At 60.9% G+C, this 14,758-nt stretch overlaps 1 protein-coding gene across 1 annotated transcript in view; it reads right to left on the reverse strand.

The window, feature by feature from the left end:
* Positions 1-3,777: 3,777 nt before the first annotated feature.
* Positions 3,778-14,758, reverse strand: part of CAMKMT (calmodulin-lysine N-methyltransferase) — a 152,744-nt gene continuing 141,763 nt past the window's right edge. The window contains exons 11-13 of the mRNA XM_056130539.1: positions 9,326-9,389; positions 6,164-6,295; positions 3,778-4,006 (exon numbers count right to left, since the gene is read on the reverse strand). Of these exons, the coding sequence (XP_055986514.1) occupies positions 3,920-4,006; positions 6,164-6,295; positions 9,326-9,389 (283 nt within the window). The 3' untranslated portion in view covers positions 3,778-3,919. The remainder of the gene's footprint in view (positions 4,007-6,163; positions 6,296-9,325; positions 9,390-14,758) is intronic.

A 14,758-nucleotide genomic window follows, 5' to 3' on the forward strand; every position in this document is an offset into this window, starting at 1 on the left:
GCTGCGCGGGTATTAGGCATGTAGCATGACCACCAATTTGATGTCACAATTGCCACCATCAAATGACCTTTGGTGATTTCTGCCGCATGCGGTGGCCGGCTCTTCCTCCCCATCAGCGCGCGCCTTTCCTGGCGACTATTATGCTGTCTAAAGCTTATTTGCACTGTCGTCAGCCTCCACCCTGGCTATTACCCCGAAGGCCTGTCGAAGAAAACCCGCCTGCTCCATCTCGCCACGCCGGCAATTTCCTAGCCCTTACCAACCCTGGCTGGTGTAATATTTTAATGCAAATATGCTTTACCAGCGCCTCGCGTTTAAGAAGAAAACAAGCTTCTCGCTCCCGTCCGCTCACACCCGGGCGGGGAAGGGGGGCTTCGGAACCTGCCTCGCCGCGGCTGGGGGAGCACCCACCCTCCCGAGCCCTTGAAATGTCTCTCGAACAAGGGAAGAGCAAAAGAAGAGGTGTAATTAAGCTCCCTCGAGACGGGAAGGTGGTGGTGTTCCCGCCGGTGATTTTTTTCTTTTTTTAAGATTTTAAGAAACACATGAACGAAACAACAAGGCAAGCGGCAGTCCTGCCTTCCTTCCTGCAGCCCGAAGAGGAGACATCTGAGCAGCGTTATTTAATTAGGGCCCATTTTCCAGCCGGCTCTAGCGGCTGAGATGGGTTTGCATGTGCGGCCACGCTAGGCTTCTGCGCAAACCGGCCCTTCATGCCACCTCTAAATTGTGTATATAATTTTATAAATGATACGAAACCTGCGTCTAGTCCCTGGGGGGGGGGGGTAAAAAAAAAAACACACGCGCAGAGCGCACTGCAATTTTGGAAGGATTTAAAATATGTGATTTCTGCTGGTCCCTACTGCACTGGGTTTTACATAAAGCTTTTTTCAATAAGGTAAATTGTTACATGACAAACTCATCTCGCACCATTATCATCCACCGCTCGTGTTTGACAACAGGAGTGCTACGCTAACAAAACTGTTGTAATGGTTGCACAAATTACTCAGCTGAAAGCTTTTCACCCAACAAAACAGTATTAATCAGCAGTTCTTAGGAAGGTGCTAATTAAAAACCATTTTCTTCTCCAGTCTGCAGTGCTGAAGCCATCTTCACTTGCAGTTTCCAGCAGGCTCGGCCGAGAGCCGGCCCGGCCCTTCCCTCCGCTTCCCCATTAGCCTTTTCATCACGCTCTGCCTACGGCTGGCTGCCATTTCGGAAGTCACGGGCAGATCTGCTTGATCGACCAAAAAAACGCCTCCACTGGGACGTTGGGGGCCCAAACGGCCGACTAGATTCAGATGCTCTTCCCCGACCCCCGAACAGAAGGCAGAGACAGAGGGCGGAGGCCTGGGGTGGGGACAGAGGGCGGCGGCCGAGGGCAGGAACTAAGAGCTGAGGCTGAGGGCGGGGACTGAGGGCGGAGGCCCAGGGCAGACAGAGGGCGGAGGCCTGGGGTGGGGACAGAGGGAGGAGGCAGAGGGCAGGAACTGAGGGCTGAGGCCGAGGGTGGGGACTGAGGGTGGAGGCCCAGGTGGCAGGGAGGGCAGCTGCGGGGAGGCAGAGGCAGGAAGTCCATGGACGCGCCCTTGGTGTTGGGGTCCTGGCTGCAGGTCGGGTGTGCCAGCCTCCCTGCCATGGAGGGCACCTGCGGCCCTGCCAGGCTAGCCTGAGCGTCCTGCTGTGAGCAGCCCAGGGAGGAGCCCCGGCCTTCTCTGAGTCTGGGAGTGGGCGCAGGGGCCCCTCCTAGCTGTGGGCCTGGCTCCCTGCGTCCTGCCCCGTCCACCCAGAACTGACCAGCAGCACCTGCAGCGAGGGTGGGCCAGCGGCGGCCAGGGCGGCTGGCAGGGCCTCGGTGTGGCGCCCGCACCCAGGACCACCCCTGGGTCCACACATCAGCCCAGAGCGCGGCTGCCGCCGGGAACCGCGTCTCCCGCTCAGCCCGTGCAGCGGCCGGCTGGGACCCGTGCGTCTGCAGGTCTGTGGGCCCAGGCCTCAGCCCACGCGGCGGGACAGCCCCTCCCATGATACATGGCGCCGGGGCTGGCCGGGGGCAGACGGGAGACGAGCTCGCGGAGGGCTCCACAGCACGGACCAAACCGAGCCTGGGGGAAACAGGAGACGAGCTCCCTCCCTCAGCTCAGCTCAGCGATCAACAAACACTCGTGCTTCCCCACCTGCAGGGAGAGCCAGAGCATGGGCAGGCCTGCGGCGCTGGAGGGATCAGTCACCCCCGGTCCACACCTGCCCTCACCTCAAGTCCACACTCGCCATCACCTTGGGTCTGTACTCGCCCTCACCCCCATGTCTACACCAGCCATGACCCGGGGTCTACACCCACCCTCACCCCGGGTCCACACCCACCATCATCCCCGGTCTACACCCGCCATCACCCCTGGGTCCATACCCACCATCACCCCGGGTCTACACCCCGGGTCTATACCCGCCCTCACCCTGGGTCCACACTTGCCATCACCTTGGGTCTATACTTGCCCTGACCCCCATGTCTACACCAGCCATGACCCCAGATCTACAACCGCCCTCACCCCGGGTCCACACCTGCCCTCACCCCAGGTCCACACCCACCATCACCCCCGGTCTACACCCGCCATCACCCTTGGGTCCATACCCACCATCACCCCGGGTCTACACCAGCCATGACCCCGGGTCTACACCCACCCTCACCCCGGGTCCACACCCACCATCACCCCGGGTCTACACCCGCCCTCACCCCTGGGTCCATATCCACCATCACTCCGGGTCTACACCAGCCATGACCCTGGGTCTACACCCAACCTCACCCCGGGTCTACACCAGCCATGACCTGACCCCCTCCCTGTGTCTACACCATCCGTTCTTGGAGCTGCAGCTGCCACGGAGGCGCGGCACGGCCTCCACGCTCGCGCTTGGCTCTCTCCAGAGCAAGATCTGCGGGCGTGGGCCCCGCCAGGCGGGCAGAGATGCAGCCGCAGTTTTGCTTCTTTGTCTCGCTCAGGCGCTGGGCTGAGGAGGCCACGTCTGCCACCCTGCTCCTCCGGGCTGATGACCCGACCACCACCCTGAGCGTCAGGCAGGAGGCCCCGGTCAGGCGGCGGCCTGGCTGGGCCCGGCAAGTGCCGGTTTGCTTGCCCAGTTCCGGCGCAGACGCTGTGCCAGCCAGAGAGGAACAAATTGCCGTGATTGTGATGTTAGCCCATCACTTGGCATCGCAATCCAAGTGTTTGTGAGCAAGAGATGTGTGATCTAACCGCCGTGCCCTGCGCGTCACCCCCCGTCGGTGCTCTCCTGGGCAGGGGCAGCGCAGCCCGGCAGGGGCACCGCCCGCAGGACCATGGACGCCCGCAGAGCTCCCAGCTCCCGGTGCCAGCCCCAGCCCAGTGGGCGAAGGCTCCCACCTGCTGAGGCGTGGCCGGGCAGCGGGCGAGGTGCTGCCCGCCACCCCCGGTTCCTGGAGGGCCCGGGAGGCCACCTCCCCCTCGCCGAGCCCCCATGGGCTCCCGGCGCCGCCCAGATCCCCCTAAACAGATAATAAGCATAGCGCGCACTCCTGCTCCTTGACACCACGCATTGAGACTAATCGCACATAATTGGGGAGGAGGGGCCGAGGCCGCCGGCCATTGTGTCCGGCACAGACGGTCAGTGCAGGAGGCTGGGCAGACAGGCCCGTGAAAGCGGGCAGAGACGGAGGAGGCGGCGACTTTGGCACAATTGATTCGATTCCGGGGAGTTGGGAAGAGAAGCTTTATTGCTTTCCGGCCCGCGGTTGGGCGAGGCGGACGGACCCCCCAGAACAGAACAAAGACACGGGTCGGGAGAGGGGCAGGAGCTGCCCTCGGAGACGTGGGCTCGGCAGGGCCAGCGCTGGGCGGCAGCGGGAGGCGGGACGTGGACAGCATGTCCCTGAGGCATGTCCCCAGGCTCAGTCCGCTCGGCCACGCTTGGTGAGGAGGAGGAGGAGCGGATAGTGGAGGTTCTCCTCGTAGACATCCGGCCTTTCTTCCTTCAGCTGCAAACAGCAGAACACGGTAAGGAGCCTGGGGGAAGGCTCCCGCGTCTGTGCTGACGACCCGACAGTCCTGGGGAGACCAACCCAGAAAAGCAACTCGGGGGCTGGAGAGACAGTTCGCGCCGGACGCTGCCCAGCACGCCACTGGCTCCGGTTTGGCTCCCAGGCCCTGCCAAGGAGTGAGCCCCAAGCACAGAGCCAGGATTGAGCCCCGAACACAGAGCCGGGAGTCAGCCCTGAGCACAGAGCCGGGAGTCAGCCCTGAGCTCAGAGCCAGGAGTGAGCCCTGAGCCACAGAGCCGGGAGTCAGCCCTGAGCACAGAGCCGGGAGTCAGCCCTGAGCACAGAGCCAGGAGTCAGCCCTGAGCACTGCTGGGTGTGTCTCCCAAGCGAAAACAAAATGAAAAAGCAACTCAGTGACCCTCGAGGGCACCGAGGGGACTCAGCGGGCACTGGCGGGCAGCGGCTCTGCTGGCAGTGAACCCCCGCACGGGAGGCAGTCTGTCCCCTCTCATGCCTGGGACATGAGGTCACCAGCACCCCCACGGGGGCCACTCAACGGACACTGGGTGGCCGAGCAGGACATGTGGGCAGGGAGTGGGCACAGGGAGCAGGTGGGAATAGTGAACGGGAGAGTAAGGGCACAGGGAGAAAGAGCGGGCACGGGGAGAGGCGGGCACAGGAGACGGGCACCGGGAGCGCGGGGCTGCCTTGGCTCCAGGCTGCTCTTTCTCCGGGAATCCAATCCTCGGCTACCAAGGAGAGGTGAAAAGTTGAAGCGGCAGCGCCGGGTCCTGATGGTGTTAATCAGCTTCACGGGCGGCTGCCTCGGTCTTGGGGTTTCCTCCTGCCCCTCTGCCAAGCCGAAACTCATTTCCCCTGCCGCGGCCGAGGGGGGCGGCCGAGGAGTGCGGCGGGATGTGGAGGGGATTAAAATTCATGACTCTCCAGCATTTGTGTAACAAGATTAGGCCGGCGGCCGCATTATCGCGCCACGCAGCCTGCAGCTGGGCGCCCGCCCCACGCGGGGGGCAGGGGTGGCCGCGAGGGACGAGATGCGACCACGGCCAGGGCCACTCCAGGAGCCCCGGCCGGGCGTCAGCCGGGACCCGAGTCCCGGAGAGTCGGCTGTGCCCACGGGCTGGCACCACCCGGGATGGCCCAAGCCTCTCTCGGGCCAGTGCCAGGCTCAGCGGGTGGACGGGGGACCCATCTCTGCAGGGCGGGGAGAGGAGTTCCCAGCCAGGGCACCCCCTCTGCCTGCTGCCCATGCACGGACACAGGGGAGCCCTCAGACTCACACCTGGGGTCTGGCCGAGCCGCCGAGCCCGTGCTGGTGGAACGTGAGGGCCCCTGTGCAGACCCAGAGCATCGGGGACGGCTCAGGGAAGCTCACTGACCCCCAGCCCTTCGACTTCCTGCTTTCCTCCTGGATTGTGCATGGGGTGTGAACACCCGGGGCCCAAGGACGCACCTTCTCCCAGAGCCCCGGGCTCCAGCCCCCACTCGGAGAGGAGAGGCGACACCCCGGGGTGGGGGCCTCCCCCTCGGAGGGCAGCGCGCGTGCACCCACGGGCTGTGTGTGGGCTGGAGACGTCTCTCCCCATAAATAATACAGAGGCCGATAGCATCGCCTGATGTAAGCAAGCTCACAAATCACTCTCGGATAAGTGCTTCTGACCTAAATCTTGTAGCGCCCGATCTGACACATCACCCCGAACGGTGTGATTCTGTGCGGGATTTAGCAGTCTCCAGCTGCCAGGTGACCCCGGCAAGGAACCAGCAGAGATAAAGATTTACAGTCCCACAGGAGACAATTAGACTCACCTTGCAGTTATCTGGGGGCAGCTAGCAGTTAACCCACCCAAAAGCCAAAGGTTTTTCATTAAAATAGAAATGCTTGTTTATCATTTCATTCTCCGCCACCTCCCCTGCATCCGACAAATGAGTCTGTTCCGAAGGGAAAGATCAGCTGATTCGGGAGCACACGCGGGGCTGGTCTCCGCGAAGCCCTCCCAGCCGGGCGCGCCGAGCTCGGCCACGAGCACGGACACGGGGTGGCCGCCCGCGGCGCCCCTGAGGCCACTTTTCTCAGACCCTTCGGTCACCCGCCAGAAAGACCCTGGTGAGCGTTCTCTGCGCAGGCAGGAGACTGACCTTGGCATGCAGGCGCGAGACGTGCTCATCGTAGTTCTCATGGCATTGCAGGGAGAAACCAGCCTGTTCGGCCAGACAGCAAAACTGGCTCAGCGTCTGCCCCCGGCGCGGGGCACACACCACCGCCTGTCCCTGGAAGGAGACGCACACAGTGTGGGGAGAGCAGACCCCCACCCCCGGTCTCACACACACACACGGACCCTCACGCTCAGCAGAGCCAGCCAGCCAGACGGACAGAGAAGCTGTCGGTTCCCAGGGCCCCGTGCTGCCTCGGGCACCACCCGTGACAAATGAACGGGCCCCGAAGCTTTCCAGAAACACGTGCTCTCGGCTGGCCTGGAGGCCGCCCCCCTCCCCCGCAGGGCCCAGTGCCAGCGCGTGCCCGGCTGGGGGCCGCCCTGCAGGGGGTGGCACACACCCAGCACCGCTCACTGTCCTGGAGAAACGGGGCCCGGGACTGTGGGCCTCGGGAGGAGGCTGGGCAGGTGCCCCTCTCCCCCGCCAACTCGTGATGCCCGTCCCCTGACGGTCTGCGGTGGGCGTCCACGTCACCCCCCAGCCGCAACAGGCCAGGCGGCATCAAGGCAGCACATGTTGCTTTCATGTGCCGTTTGACTGGCCAAGCCGCTCGGGGCCAGGCACTGCGGGACCTTCCGATGGCTCACTGAGGCGCCCCTGGTGTCAGACGCTGCAGGGGGTTGGGGGTGCCCACAGGGCAGAGCAGGGTCATCAGTGCGGCTTTGGTGCAAGCTCAACCGCTGGCCAACTCAGTGCTGGACATGAGGGTGGACAGTGTCTCACAGTGTTGGTGGCCGTGGTGACACTCGCGTTGGGGGGAGGTGAGGGTAATGGTGAGCGTGGAGGTGGATTTCCGTGCCCAGAGAGGACACGAGCAGCAGTGACCGCTCAGGCCGGCCACCATGCTCTGGCCACCATCTCTCGTTCAGGTGGGACAGAGGGTCTGGTGCCGGGTCTCCTCAGGGAAGCAGCGTCCACTCATGGGCGGCTGGAGGCCCAGAGCCTGACCTGCCGTGGGTGACGTGCCCTTCCGTGACCCCGAGGGCTCAGTGTCCGGGCCTGGCCTCCCAGCTCACACTCCCGTCTGGCCGGCCCTGTCCGGGCCCCTCTTCCAGGCTGGCGCCTCGCTGTCCTTCTCCAGCTACCGCACCAGGCGGGAGAGTGACCAACAGGTCTCGCGAGCAGAAGCTCCCCTGTCCTGGGCCGCAGCCCTGCACATCAGCCTGAGGAGCTCCCATCCAGGCATGTCAGGGGGTCTCCGGCCTCCCCCGCGTGCACCCAAGCCGGACAGTTCCTGGCTGTGCCCCTGGAGCCTCACTCCAGGCCCCAAGCCCTGTCCGGGCACTCGCCACTGACTGCCGAAGCACAGGCCAAGCTCTGGGGGGACGGACAGCAGGTGGACGCATCCCTGGGAAGGAGAGAGGGACCCTCACACAGGACACGGTCCAGGCCGGGTGTGTGCCGGGCGGTCTCCTCTCCCGCACGGCAGCACCGTCGGCCCACCTGGCAATGGTCCTGCGGCCCCGTGTCCAGCCCAGCTGGGCCAAGGTGGCCCCAGCTCCTCCTCCCAGCTCTCCACACCCGGCCCTGCCCTGTCTGTCCCCTGGACTCTGTGGCTTGTTTATACCTTCTGAACAGGGCGCCCGGCACTGGCCCAGGGTGTCAGCCTGGACGCGCACACGCACCCGCCCTGCCCCAGCCCACGCCCAATCACGTGTCCTCAGCTTTCCATGCACACGCTCTCACAAGGCTCCGTGCACATGCTTACATGTCCATGCACATGTTCTCAGACACACGCACCAAGTACACGCTCACATGCCCTCACACACATGCTCCGTGCACACGCTCCATGCACACACTTACACGCTCCGTACACATGTTCTCATACACATGCACCGTGTACACGCTCATGTGCCCTCACACACGAGCTCCAAGCACACACTCATGTGCCTCACACACATGGTCTGTGCACGTGCTCACGTGCCCTCCCAGCTCACACAAGGACACACGCATGCTCAGTTTAGGCTGCTCCAGTACACACTCACACAAGCTGTCCTGTGCACACGTGTGCTTGTAGCCCACATGCTCAGGCTCACTTGTGTCCCTCACGACTCTTCAGCCTCGTGTGAGCCTGGGGCTGCCCGCCCGCACGCCCGCCCGCAGCCCTGCGCGTCCCGGTCAGCACGGCCCCTCCCCCTTGCTCCTTCGCGGACCCCCGTGTGGGCGCTGGGCTCTGTGCCCGCGCCCATTCCGCAGCATGGGCCCACAGGGACTGGGTCCCCTCACGTCGCTGGTGCCCGTCCCAGCTCTGAGCCGTCCCCGGAGGATCAAGGGAGAGCAAGAGGCCAGCTGCTCTGGCCCTTCTGCGGGACAAGCACCCGCGTGGGGGGCAGCTCTCAGCCGTCTCTCCCCTGCCTGCAGCGAGGGGTAGCATGGTGGGGTGGGGCAGGGGCCCAGCCCGAGGGTCGTGGTTCATGGGCGTGTGTGATGCTGGTTGTGGACCCCCGCTCCCGCCCACACGGTGCCTGCTGTGTACCTATTTGTCGGGGTCACACCTGGCAGTGCTCGGCACACAGGCGGGATGCTGGGGATTGTCGTGTGTCGCTCTGGCCCCACACCTGCCTTGTCGAAAGGCACCGGGGAGGGAGAGGGCGAGAGTGGGCACACGGGCAGGAGCCCGGCAGGCCACAGGACGCTGCGATGATGTCCACACCCGTAAATCCCATAGCACCGCCGACTCACTCCAGATGCTCAAGAGCTCCCGCTCCGTTTCTGACTCTGAACAGACGCCGTGAGCTCTCCGCCGAGGCCACAGGACCCTGCGCTCCGAGCACTAGCCCAGAGCGGGCGCGAGCCCTGTGATCTCCTCCCGGGCACAGGTGGGTGTGCAGGTGGACACCGCTGGTGGCGGGCTGGAGGGTGCGGTGTGTGGGTACCACCTCCCGGCCCATCTCCTGCCCAGGAACAAACTGGAGGGAAAGACGGTCCCGCCCGGCCTGGGGCCGCCCCACATCCACGTCGGGCCTGCACAGATGGGCGCCCTGGAGCAGACAAAAGGGCCGGCGGAAGGTGGACCGGGTTGCGTGGGGCCTGCGCCTCACCCCTCCCTGGCCTGCACGGACCCTCTGACCCGCACACACTCACCCCTGGCCGCAGCAGCTGCCACACGGCGTCCACCAGGCTGGCTCGGGACTGGTCCAGAAAGAGGCTGTGGGGCAGGGCAGAGGGTCAGAGGCCGCGCCCAGGAGTGCGACTGTGCCGGGCCCACACTGGCACTCGGCGCTGTCCTGGCATAGGAGCTGGAGCCAGGCGCCCGCCACCTGCCACCGGCAACATCGGCACTTGGCCTCTGGGGGCTGACAACTGCCGTCCCTGCTGACCACGGCGAGGGCAAGTGACCACCAGCAGAGGGCTGGTTCCCCGGGGACCTGGGCGGGCTCTGGCTGGGCTGGCAGCCCTCACCCAGGGGCCCCGGCCTCGCCCCTTGCTGCCATGGGGGTGGTCCCGGGGGCCTGCTATCCCCCTTGTGGCCAGGTCAGTGCATGGCCAGCAGGGGCGGCCGCGGGGCCACTGGGGAGGGGCAAAGGCCCCCGGACAGCCTGAACCTCCAGCTGGGTAGCTCCTCCAGGCCCCTCACCCAGCATGTGCCGCGAGCAGCTCCGACAAGCGGGACTGGGAGCAACACAAACACGGGGCCCCTGACACGAGCCGTGATGGGCCCAGGAGCAGCGGGAGGACAGTGGGGACGGCGTGCCACGGACACGCTCATGGGCATGTGTGAGCACGAGAACACACGCACACACACAGAGCGTGCGGCCCACACAAGCCATCCGTGGAACCGGCTCAGCACATGGCTGCGGGGGCCCTGGCCACCTCCCGGGAGGATGGGCGAGACCAGAGCTGGCCCGGCAGGACGTCCACGCCCCTTGTCCTGTTGGGCGAGTGGCCGCCACCCCTTCAGTTGCTGGTGCTGGCGTGTCTCTCTCCGTGGGCTCGAGTGACTGTGGCTGCGGGGGACGGTCACCGCACTGGGCTGGGGGGTTCCTGGACACGCTGCCGACTGCCCAGCAGCTGGAAGGGGACGCCGAGACCCCCAACCTCCCTGAAGAGGAACGAGCCTCGGCCTGAGCGTCTTCGACTCCAGAGGGGTCACAGGGCAGGGTCGGTGCTGGTCCGCCCGGGCGGCTGTGGATTTCTGCAGCCCGGGACTGGCCGGGAGCCGAACTCTGCTCAGTGTCCTCTGGCCGCTGCCGTCTATCCTGTCCGGCACACGCCCGGGAGCGGCGGGTGCGAACTCGCCTTCCTCTCAGAAGTGCAGGGGGCTGACAGGTGGCGACTCCCAGGCCAGAGTCCAGTGGAGACGCTGCCTGGCGCCCACAGCCCTGGACAGGGCATCCGGGGCCAGCGTGTGCCTGAGAGAAGTGACCAGTGTCCCCCGCACTAAGGCTCGGTGATGAGAGGGCACCCGGGGCTGCAGTGCCCACTGCCCGCACCGGCCTCCGGGTCTCACCTCATGCTCAGAGACCCTCAGCACCTCTGCTGACCTGTCCCCTGCTGGCCACTGTCCCCGGCACCACACGGAGACAGAGGGCAGCGCCATGGAGCGATTCTGTCGACCCCCAGGAGCAACTCCTGCCCCACATCCCCCACCCCTGCGGGCAGCACCAGCAGAGACCCTGCCTCGCCCAGCCCTCACACTCCACGGGGACAGGCCGGCACAGCCTGCCAAATGCGTGTGCACACGCGTGAAGCACTGTGCGCTGGTATGGATTCATAGCACGTGTGTGGCTGAGCGTGCATAGGCATGAAACACCATGTCTTGATGTGAACTCATGATGCACATGTGACTGAGTGTGGGTACGTGAACACACATGAAGTCGTGTGTGTCCTGGCACAGTCTCATAGCACACATGTGACTGAATGTGTGCATGTGAGAGCATGAAGCAGAGTTCTGGTCCTGCATGCACATATGACTACATGTTTGTACGCAACACACCTGTGACCGAGCATGTGTGCACGTGCATAGGTTCACAGTGCGAGGGACTGGGTGTGTGTGGGTGTGGGGGCCTGTGCTGTGGCCCTGGCACTTGGGTGCAGGCCGGGTGGGGGGGCCTGCTGGTGCCGTGTGTGGGGACAATGGGCGCGGCTCAGAGCCGACCCACCCCCACCAACCCATTGGGAGAGGACGAGGGCTCCCAGTGGCTTGTTCTGGTCACCCTGATGCCTGGTGAGTGGGGAAGAGCCGGGTCTGCCGGAGACCAGGCTCTCCCCCCACCCCAGATACTTGATCACATTCTGTAGCACATCGATTTGCTTGAGCGGGTACCAGTAATGTCTCCATTTGTCCCTGTTGCATGCTAGTGTAGCCCAATGGCATCTACTTGTTCTAGGAACACAAAGAGCCTCAAACTGATGGTTCAGGGTCTTGATGAAGAAGTCTGACCATCTCGTAGGTGGGCAGCCAAGCGATCTTTTGACATCCTGTGGAATCCAGTCGGTAACAGCTCTAGTCCAGCGGTCGTCTCCAAATCTCATTACCTGTCCAGCCCATCTGATTTTTGACGCCTTGGCAAATGAGACAGCGTCCCTGATTCTTGACCGTAGATGGAGGTCGGAACTTTGGATTCTTTCTCTCATTTGAGTGAAACGTGATACTCCAAGCATAGCTCTATCGATTCCTCCTCGGGAGACCCGACTAGCGTTCTCATTCTGTTTGCGTAGGGCCCAGGTCTCTGAGGCGTATGTTAATGCAGGAAGAACAGTGGAATCGAAGAGATGTGCCCGGAACCGGAGGTTCTTCATCCTCAGCTATTTCTTCGATGCTCTTGAAGGTGTTCCAAGCGCTCTCTTCCTCCTGCGCAGCTCGGGTGCCAGGTCATTTGTCATGTTGACTTCACGACCTAGGTACACATAACTGTTGCATTCAGAGATGTTCATTCCATTGAGAATGAATGGAACGTCGGGAACAAGACTGCTTCTCATAAACATTGTCTTCATGAGATTCAGCTGCAGTCCAACCTTTCCACGCTCACGGTCGAAGTCGGCCAGCATTTGTGCCGTTTGGCTAATGTTTGGTATTACTAGAACAATGTCATCAGTGAAGCAGAGTGGAGGTGGTGTAGTTGCCAACCGTCTATCTTCACTCCCATTCCTTCCCATTCCAGTCGTCACATGACGTTCTCGAGGGTGGCACTGAAGAGTTTCGGTGAAATAGTATCGCCCTGCCAAGCCCCTCTCTTGACGTCAATGATCACTTCCCTGTAGAATGGTGAGATCCTGGTAGTGAATCCATAATACAGTTCACGGAGGATCCTGATGTATTGAGTTTGAACGCCCTGTTTGGCTAGGGCTTCGATGACCGCTTCCATCTCAACAGAATCAAAGGCCTTCTTTAAATCAATGAACGTTAGACAGAGGGCATCTTGAACTCCAGACAAACCTCAATGAGCGTGGTTATTGTGTGGATATTGTCGATCGTGCTGAATCCTTTGTGGAACCTGGCTTGTTCTCATGGTTGTCCTTCATCTAGTGTTCTTCTAATCCTATTTAGGATGACTCAAGTGAACAGCTTATAGACAACAGACAACAGGCAGATTGGGCGATAGTTGCCAATGTTGTGGATGTCTCCCTTCTTGTACAGTAGTACAGCCCTGCTGGTTTTCCTTTGGGATGGAACCTTGCATTCAGACAGGTAGCATGTGAAGAGCCGAGCCAGTGTATTGATGAGTACTTATGGCAGGTTCTTCAGGTGTTTGGGTCTTACCTTGTCTGGGCCGGGTGCTGTTCACTTCTTTACCGATGAAATGGCGTGTCGGATTTCAGAAGGGAGAATGTTGGGAACAACATATCCATCCTGTGGAATTTGGTATGTGGGCAGGTGGACATGGCTATCAAAGAGATTTGAGTAGAAGTCATAGATAATCTTCTCCACTGCCCTTCTGGAAGATGTGATAGATCCATCAGGACGTCAGAGGGAAGTCATCTTGGTCTTGTAGTTGGCAAAGGACAGGCAGTCACTGCGAATGCTTTTCCTGGTTTCTGCCACATCTGCCAGCACTGCTGCTCTTCTCTCTTTGAGGCCTTCCTTTATCACTTTTCTGCACTGCTTTGCGAGCTCGGATGTTCGCTTGTGGTTGCCTGAGGCTTGCGCCAACCCACGTTGGAGAATGAGCTCAAGAGTTTTCGAAGACAGTTGTCTTTTTGTGGCTATCTCTCTCTTGGCATTCCTTGCACAATCATGGAGGTGCTGAACAAGTCGATTGTATTTTTCGTCAATGTTGTCAACGACGGCATCTTCCCATGTTGCCGCAATAGTGTCAAAGAGCTCCCAGTTGGTGGTCGTTCTGGGAGTTCTCTTCTTAAACTTTGCAGCCCTTTCTCCCCACTCTATGAAGTAGAATTTTGCATGAAAATCCCGTTTGGAATTTTGGGACAACAGCGACACAGGTCAGGCAAAACCGTCGATTGAATATGATGTGGTCTATTTCATTGTAGAACCGTCCACCGGGAGACTCCCATATCCAACATTTAGATTCGGCCCTCTGGAACTGTGAGTTACCATGGATGGTCTTGGTGGACATGATGAACTCAGACAGTCTCTCACCCTGTTCGTTTCATCGTAGGCCATGGGTCCCGATGTGGAGTTCTTTGGCTGATCTTCTTGGTCCTATCTTGGCATTAAAATCACTAACAATGATCTTGTAGAGGTGTGGTCTTCTTTATAGAACTTCTGCTGCTCTATGTAGAACTTCTCAATTTCTCCTTCATCATAATTGGATGTTGGTGCACAGACAACGAAGATAGAAACTGCCAGCAGTGAGCCACATCTATTCAAGTGTAATTGTCCAATTCGGGTTGTTAGGCATTCGAATTAATCAATGTTAATGGCCAAGTTCGTGTTGACAAGGACACCAATGCCACTGACACATCTTTTGTCACATGTTCCGAGGAAACAGTTCTTCTCCAGTGTTGAAAACAGTGTGATGTGACTGATGCCTTCTCATCTCGGTTTCAGACCAATGATGTCATATTTGATCTTTCGCGCTTGTACCATCAGGTCCTTGATGGATGCATCTGATGCCAGCGTACGTGTATTGAAAGTACAGACAGTCACTTTTGTCTTTCTTCGTTTTGGCAGCCTAGTTCGGCCTTGAGATTTTATCAAGCTCTCCTTCCTCATCCTTCTTAACGCTGCTGTACTGGTGGCTCTTTCAGGGTCAGGGGAATGAGACCCAATGTATTTACTGTTTTTGGCATATCAAATATGCCACGGATAGCTTGCCAGGCTCTGCTGTGTGGACGGGATATTCTCGGTAGCTTGCCAGGCTCTCTGAGAGGGATAGAGGCTTTTAGGGTGGCCTCTAATCGCCCTTGCAGGTGTTCCCATGGTTGAACTCCATCAAATATGGTGCGATAATCTTGGAAGATGGGTATTAAGTGTCTTATGATTTGTCGTGGCCTCGTGGTCCGGAAAGCATCCTGGAGCATGGCAGTGGCTGGGTAGTGGAGGTAGTGGAGGTCTGCTGATGAGGTATTTATCTGGTAGCGGTAGGGTGGGTCTTCTGTGTATAATCCCTG

This window comes from Sorex fumeus, unplaced genomic scaffold (genome assembly GCF_029834395.1).
Source record: "Sorex fumeus unplaced genomic scaffold, SorFum_2.1 ptg000079l, whole genome shotgun sequence".
In the NCBI taxonomy this organism is placed as follows: Eukaryota; Metazoa; Chordata; class Mammalia; order Eulipotyphla; family Soricidae; genus Sorex; species Sorex fumeus.